Source organism: Aphelocoma coerulescens, chromosome 4 (genome assembly GCF_041296385.1).
Source record: "Aphelocoma coerulescens isolate FSJ_1873_10779 chromosome 4, UR_Acoe_1.0, whole genome shotgun sequence".
NCBI lineage: Eukaryota > Metazoa > Chordata > Aves > Passeriformes > Corvidae > Aphelocoma > Aphelocoma coerulescens.
Genome location: NC_091017.1, coordinates 73,863,912 through 73,870,525, shown reverse-complemented (window position 1 = coordinate 73,870,525; position 6,614 = coordinate 73,863,912). Strand labels below are relative to the sequence as shown.

The window sequence follows — 6,614 nt, the reverse complement described above, 5'->3', positions numbered from 1 at the left end:
CAGCATTTTCCAGAGAAAAACACCTCCTGCTATAAATTCTGCTGAAGAAAACAACCCCATCGCATCTTTTCCTTGTTTTGAAAGATTTTTTATTTCAACAGGGAAAGAAACAGCCGAAATTAATTCTTTCCTGCTTTTATCTTTAAGGCCATGGTCCTACATTTGTAATTTTTTGATAGGATAGAAGTAGATTAAAAGAAGGAGGAATAACTTGATGGTGAAATATGAAGAAATCATAATTAAAAATTCAGTGACTTTTCTTGGTTTTATTTTTCTTGAGGGGATTTAAGGGTGCCCTGTGAAGTGCTGGAAAGGAGCATAGGGCTCTGTCCCTGATGCACTCTTGGGTTTGGGGCTCAGCGCAGAAGAAGCTGCCAGGCTGAGGCTCCACGTGCTGCTGTGGCAGAGGCTCTTTGGCAGCTGCTGGTGACAGATCTGCACAGAGAGGGGCAAGGACTTCCTGAGGTGAAGCCAGCCCTGCCACCAAGAGGTGACACTGAGTGGAAAGGGGGAGCTGGCACAAAACCCCTCCATCACGGAGTCTGCCACCATGGCCCGGCCGTGGCTCCATCTCTGCATCTGCCTCCAGATCCCAGGTAAGAGGGACACATCTCTTAAGGGTTGAGGGCACCTAAAATAGTGCTGCAGCCTCTCCTCCACACCACTCCAGCAGTGGGATGCATTGCACAGCATCTGGATGATGGAAGGTTAAATATATCATCATAGTATAGATCTACAGGATATTACCTATTTCCAATAATTTGGGATCATGCTTTTAATAACATGCTTTAGCTTTTGGTCAGCCCTGAACTGGTCAGGAAGTGGCACCAGTTGGTTGCTATGGGCCCCTTCCAACTGAAATAGTCTATTCTATTCTGTTCTATTCCATTCTGTATTCCATTCATATTTCAGTAGGTAATGGTATGGACACCACAGAGTTTTTACTGCACCCTCAGTGCAGATGGACTGTAGGAAGCTGCTGATGGAGAAGTTAAAGTAGCTCCTCTCTATGCTGCCTGTGTAACACGAAGATGATAAACACCCCATCAAATTTTCTAAATCATCCAAAGACTGAGTACTTTCCAAGGGCCACAGCTGGAACTGGTGTGTTATTGAACCATTCTGCCTTACAAGTACTGATATCCTATAGATCTGTACGGCAGCCCGCTGAGAAAACTTCAGTAAGTGAGAGTTTGCTTTGCACCTGCAAAAGGAAAAGGGACCATTTCTAAGGCGCTGCAGGCTGGTCTGGCCAAGCACCATGATTCCCTGTGCCCCCCTTGAATATACACCAGGAAAGAGAACTGGAGGTTTTGGGGTTGAAAGTATGACTGAGGATGAGTTTTTCTGCTCTGTTTCCATCCCAGCCCACCCCTGGCTTGACCACTGGCACTGAGCTGAGATTTTTCAGGATCCCTTCTCATCCTTTCTGACTTATCTAACAGTGTCTCCAACAGCTCAAGGAAAAGTTTTTCATGGAGAGTTATGCTTCCCATGCCCAGCAGAGCCAGACCTCAGGGCACTCAAGGAGACCCTGAAGCCCCCTTGTGCCATAGACACATACATTTCATCCCCTAAAAAAACACATGGGTATTTGACAGAGCAAACTTTAAGATAATTATGCTCTAAAACCTGAAAATTATGTATTTTAGTAGTAAGGAGACATTGACATTATCACAGAGCCAGAGAATGTGGCGAAATGCTGCAGCTACTGTGCAACACTTGAGTTTTGGCATTGCAATGTTAATGCTCTGCAGCACTGGCAGTGATGGGGTCATTGGAGGGGGGACAGAGGAAGGCTCTGGACCCCTGTCAGTCACCAGAGCCCTCCCCTCTGCCTGTCCCATTGGGAACATGGGAGACATCAGGACCTCATGCCACACCAATTGCTTTAGGTGTTCTTGGGTCAAGCCAGCCCATCCCCACCCCACTGGATTTGCAGGGCTGCACAAGGCTGCAAAAACCGCTCTAAGCAACTTGGGGATTTTGAAAGAAAAGGAACATTTTAAGGTAAAAAAAAAGGACAAGAAACATGTATTATTGAGCTTTTTGCACAGCTTTAAAACATGCCTGGGAAAGAGACGGGGGAAGCGGGAGCCTCTTTATCTTCAGAGGGCTGTTTTTCACTCGGTCTCGGACCATCTGCAGATTTGCAGGACTGTTTGCTGAACAGAAAGGATCACAAGTTACCTGTTATCCTTTCCACAAGGACACATCCTCGCTCACACAGACACCCCTCACATCTGCCTGGGCCAAACAAGGCTTAGATAATTTCCACAGAAGCTGCAAAGCCCAAACAGGGCGATGCGATGCCAAACCAAAGCTTTGAACCCAACCGCTGCCCCTCACTCCCTCTCCTTCCCCATGTCTCAAAATTCCTTTGAAAAATATTATTGTCTGAAAGCTAATATAAAATTGGCTCATTTTGAGATGTTTTGCACATCTTTTGGTCTCTTTTTCTGTCCCTGAGATGTTTTCAGTGTTGCATCTGTTAGAAGAAGAACCTGGCAAATCAGTTAAGAGGTGCAAAAAAAATGTCTTGAAAGAGAGGTGAAATGTCTGAAAAATGAGAAAGGTAAGGAGGGCGGAGAGGGGCATCCACAGGAGCAGGCAGGGATGCTCTTCCCTGCACATACAGCCCTGAGGACACCCTCAAAACCATCCCTCCATCCCCTTCCCTGCCATCTCCCTAGATGAGTGTTTACAGAGAAAACTCTATCTGTATAATTTGGCTTGACCAAAAAATAGCTGAGGAACCCAAAAGGCGTCTGAGGGAATATGAGAGCATCCTGATAAAAATGCTCCTGTTTCTTGCTTGTGTGACCCGCCTCATCTGTGTGTCTACGTGATTTTATTAAGTCCATAAAGAAAATCTGTACTTAGCATGGAAGAAAAATAATGAAATTAAAATAATAACTATATATTCCTGTCTCTTTTTTCCTTAGGTTTTTATGCAAATCTACTTTTAACCCAAACTCCAGAGCATATTTTAACCCAAACTAACAATAAAACCGCAATCCTCTGTGAGCTGAAGAAGGAGCATACTGGGGTGTACTGGTACCGCTGGAGCCAGGAGAGGCAACATTTCGAGTTCTTGGTATTTTCCAACACCCTGGGCAAAGCCACATATGGCACAAACATGAGCCAGGACAAATTTAGAGTCCATGAGGAGAGGTCCCAGAGCTCCTACAGCCTGCACATCAGCCACCTCCATCCCTCGGACAACGGCACCTACTACTGCTCCGTCTCCCAGTCCTCCCAGCTCCTCCTGGGCAGCGGGACACGGCTCAGTGTGGGTAAGCAGCACCCCAGGGGTTCCAAAATGTGCCCCCAGCAGGCTGTGATAAGGTCCCCTGGGTAAGGGGTGATGAGTGTTGGTAGCTTCTTCCCAATTTTGAGATGCAAGGTTGTGGCTCTGGGGTTTTTCTGAAGAGATCTATGAGACAGGGCAAAGCAGAAAATACAGAAAATAGCTAAATCTTAGGCCAGCTGCGTGTGATGGTCAGTGATAGCAGTTGCTCTGCTGTGGGCATGCCTTGAGCACAGCAGTGGTCCTAGTGCTTTAGGATTTCCATGGGAGCACCTGATATTGCCATGCCCTGTGTTTTTCTCATGCCCTGCTGTACTTTGGATGAGAGGCTGGATGTGTGCCCTGCTCAGCTCACAGGTCCTTCCATGCCATAATTCTTCCTTACTCTCACTCCAAGTGACAAGAGCAGCATCGAGGCCAGAGACCATCACCCCTCACATCTCTGGGGTGGGTCTGACAGCAGCTTTCAAGACCATCCTTCACAAGAAATACTGACATGGGATTTATTCCTCAAAGCTCGCAACCCACTATCCCCGAGGAGCTCCAAACAGAAACCAGAGTTTTCTGCAGGTGGCATTGGGGTAGAGAGGCTTTGCAGACATCTGGGTCATAGAGAAACTCTTTTCAGCCCATTTTCCCTTTGAGCACAGAGCTGGAGTTGATGCAGAACAATTAACGTGTTTGAAGTAGGATTCAGCCTTTATTTTTGCAGACTTTTAGGGAGACAAATAACTTATTTAGCTAAAATACAAACAACTTATTTAACCAAAATGCTGCTACAGCTTCCGACTCTAAAGCAGACCCAGTGTCCCTATTTTCCTGGTTTTTTTTGCAAATATACTCTGTACCTTGAAATGGATGAGAAATCCCTTTTGGATCCTTGCAGGCTCAGAAAAAAGCTGGCTTAAGATAAAGGAGAATTGTTTTTTAACAACTGGGCTCATATCTCTGTGCAAAGCGTGAAAAACAGGCTTGAAATTCAGCTTGATCAAGGACATCAATTAAAAAGTAAACAGCAGCAGGTGCTCTGGGAGGACTCAGGCTTTGCTGGATATTTTCTTTTTTTCCTTTTAGTTCTCATGATAAAAAAAAAATGCCTGTAAGTTTCTTTTCTTTAAGCCTATTATAATGTAAGGGAGAGGTTGTCCAGATAAATCCCAGGGCCCTGATGTCTCATCTTTTCATGTAAAAGAATGGTAATTTCTCTAGGAATTTATATTCTGGGTAGAAACAGAATAAAAAGTCATTTTGACTCACCTAAAATTTTGCATGAGTGTGGTTTGAGCAGTCAGACACGCAGCTATTTAATGACATTACTGGGATATTTTCCTGGCCAACTTTACTGAGAAATGAATGTCCTCCACTGTTACTCAGTACACCATAATAAATCCTGCCCTCATTTTATCAGAAAGAAAAATAATCAAATGCTGAGCAAAGATTAGAGCAATCTGAATAAGGAAAAGATCCAGGGATCCCTTAAAACCTCCCAGTGCTACTGAAATCTCTTGCTAGCCATGATTTTGTGCAATGCTGATGAGATGATGCTTGGCAGCAAATGTCACTCCAGCAAGTTTGGGGGTTTTCCCTGCCTTAGCCTTCTCCCCTTCTTTACCTGGTAAATTGGTTTATTAACACTTTTAAAAGCTCTTGGTAACTTCTGTGGCCCCCGAGAGGCTCAGGTCAAGCTCCCACCCCTCGGAGTGACACAGCCCTTTGCAGGGTTCAGTGGATGGGGTTTGTTCTAAGGGCCAAACTTTCCAGCCCTTCTTGCCTGCTGTTGGAGATCTCTGCTGCACTCAGAACCACACTGACCACCCTCTTTTTCTCCTTATCCCCAGTTGATGCTTTGCCTCTGCCTCCAAAGACCACACAGACACCAGTCTCCAAAAAACTTGTGCCGTGGATAACCAAAAGCAAAGCTGCCAGCAGGAAAGGTATGGCACTGGCTCAGCTCAGGCTGCCTGGGAAAAGGGGTTTTGCTGGGCTCTTGGGGCCTCCAGGGCTCAGAAGGAGTTTGTCCTGGGGTGGGGGAAACCACAATGTCACCCTGCAGGAGTGGGTGTCTGGGGGCAGATAGACCCACTGCTCTGGACAGAACTGACTTTTGCCTGTAGGAGGGATTCCCTGGGATATACACGGGTTTAGGGGCCAGGATGTATTTCAGTTTAGGTTATTGTGACCTCAAGAGCTAAGCTCCCTGCAATGCTTTTTATACTGTGAGGGTGATTGAGCACTGAAACAGGCTGACCAGAGGGGCTGTGGAGTCTCCCTTACTGAAAACATACAAAGGCCATCTGAACACAGTCCTGTGCCACGTGCTCTGGGATGACCCTCCTTGAGCAGGGAGGTTGGACCAGATGACCCACTGTGGTCCTTTCCAGCCTTACTTATCCTGTGATTCTGTAATGCATCCTTCAAAGGATACCCCAGGGGGATGGTCACATCCTCCACTGCCCCTCTGAGTACCTGCCTTGCTTTTCTCCCTTCTCCACCCCACACTCCATCCCCCAAAGCTGCCAGGGCAGGGTGGTGCCAGGTGCTGAGTCCTCTCCTCTCTCCAGGTCCCTGCAGTCCCCTGGTCTGGATCCCACTGGCCACTGGTGTCCTGCTCCTCCTGCTGGGCCTGGTCCCCACTGCCCACCGCCTCTACCGTGAGTATCCTGCCAGCATCCTGAGGGGTGCCAGGCCCTGGGACAGCCCAGGAGCAGGATGGTGACCTGGGAGGGTTCTGGGACTGATGGACACTGTCTCTTCCCAGGTCTGCGGCGGAGGCTGTGGCTTCGCATCCACAGGCAGTAAATCCCAGTAAATCCCACCGGCCCCCTGCCTCGGACAGGCAGGGAGAAACCACAGACCCCCCCCTGCACAATGCTGAGCACTACCTGGACAGGACCCAGGAATGACATTGCAGGGAACAGAAGTGGGCTTGTACCACAAAACAGACATTTCTTTCCTGTGACAGACCACAACTTTAATATTTTTCCTCGACGCAACAGCTGGCAGAAGGACCAGGCTGGATTCTGCAGCATCCTGAGCACTTCTCAAAGGACACTGAGCAGGGAGAATGCCACGGCTGGGACTGCACAGGGGGAAGAGGGCTGCTGTACCAAAGGCATTCAGATGGGCTGGAGAGCTGTGAGCTCCTTGGCTCTGTGTTCATCTGTAAGACAGCACAAAGGTGTGCTTTTGTTTTTGCTCCTGTTAATACTGGTTGATAAAACTTTGGTAACGAACACTTTGAGAGCAACCAGCAAGGATGGGGCAGAGGCAGCTTGTAAAGACCCTGTGCAGGTTTGTTCAATAC

General features: G+C 47.5%; 1 protein-coding gene across 2 annotated transcripts; it reads left to right on the top strand.

The window, feature by feature from the left end:
- The first annotated feature begins 498 nt into the window (after nucleotides 1–498).
- CD8B (CD8 subunit beta) lies at nucleotides 499–6,487 on the top strand. Of its 2 annotated transcripts, XM_069014730.1 has the most exons (5): nucleotides 499–596; nucleotides 2,946–3,296; nucleotides 5,149–5,244; nucleotides 5,872–5,961; nucleotides 6,069–6,487. In XM_069014730.1, exons 1-5 carry the CDS (start codon nucleotides 551–553, stop codon nucleotides 6,107–6,109), a joined length of 624 nt encoding a protein of 207 aa, XP_068870831.1. In that variant the 5' UTR covers nucleotides 499–550; the 3' UTR covers nucleotides 6,110–6,487. The 2 variants fall into 2 exon arrangements, with proteins under 2 accessions (XP_068870831.1, XP_068870830.1); XM_069014729.1 differs by having other exon boundaries at nucleotides 5,872–6,487.
- Nucleotides 6,488–6,614: the final 127 nt, after the last annotated feature.

What these genes read in the sequence shown, in the direction of transcription:
- CD8B (XM_069014729.1), top strand. Translation starts at nt 551, where the DNA reads ATGGCCCGGCCGTGGCTCCATCTCTGCATCTGCCTCCAGATCCCAG. An exon ending in CATCTGCCTCCAGATCCCAG is followed by an intron (nt 597 to 2,945) that starts GTAAGAGGGACA and finishes TTTTTTCCTTAG; the next exon opens with GTTTTTATGCAAATCTACTT. An exon ending in CAAAGCTGCCAGCAGGAAAG is followed by an intron (nt 5,245 to 5,871) that starts GTATGGCACTGG and finishes TCCTCTCTCCAG; the next exon opens with GTCCCTGCAGTCCCCTGGTC.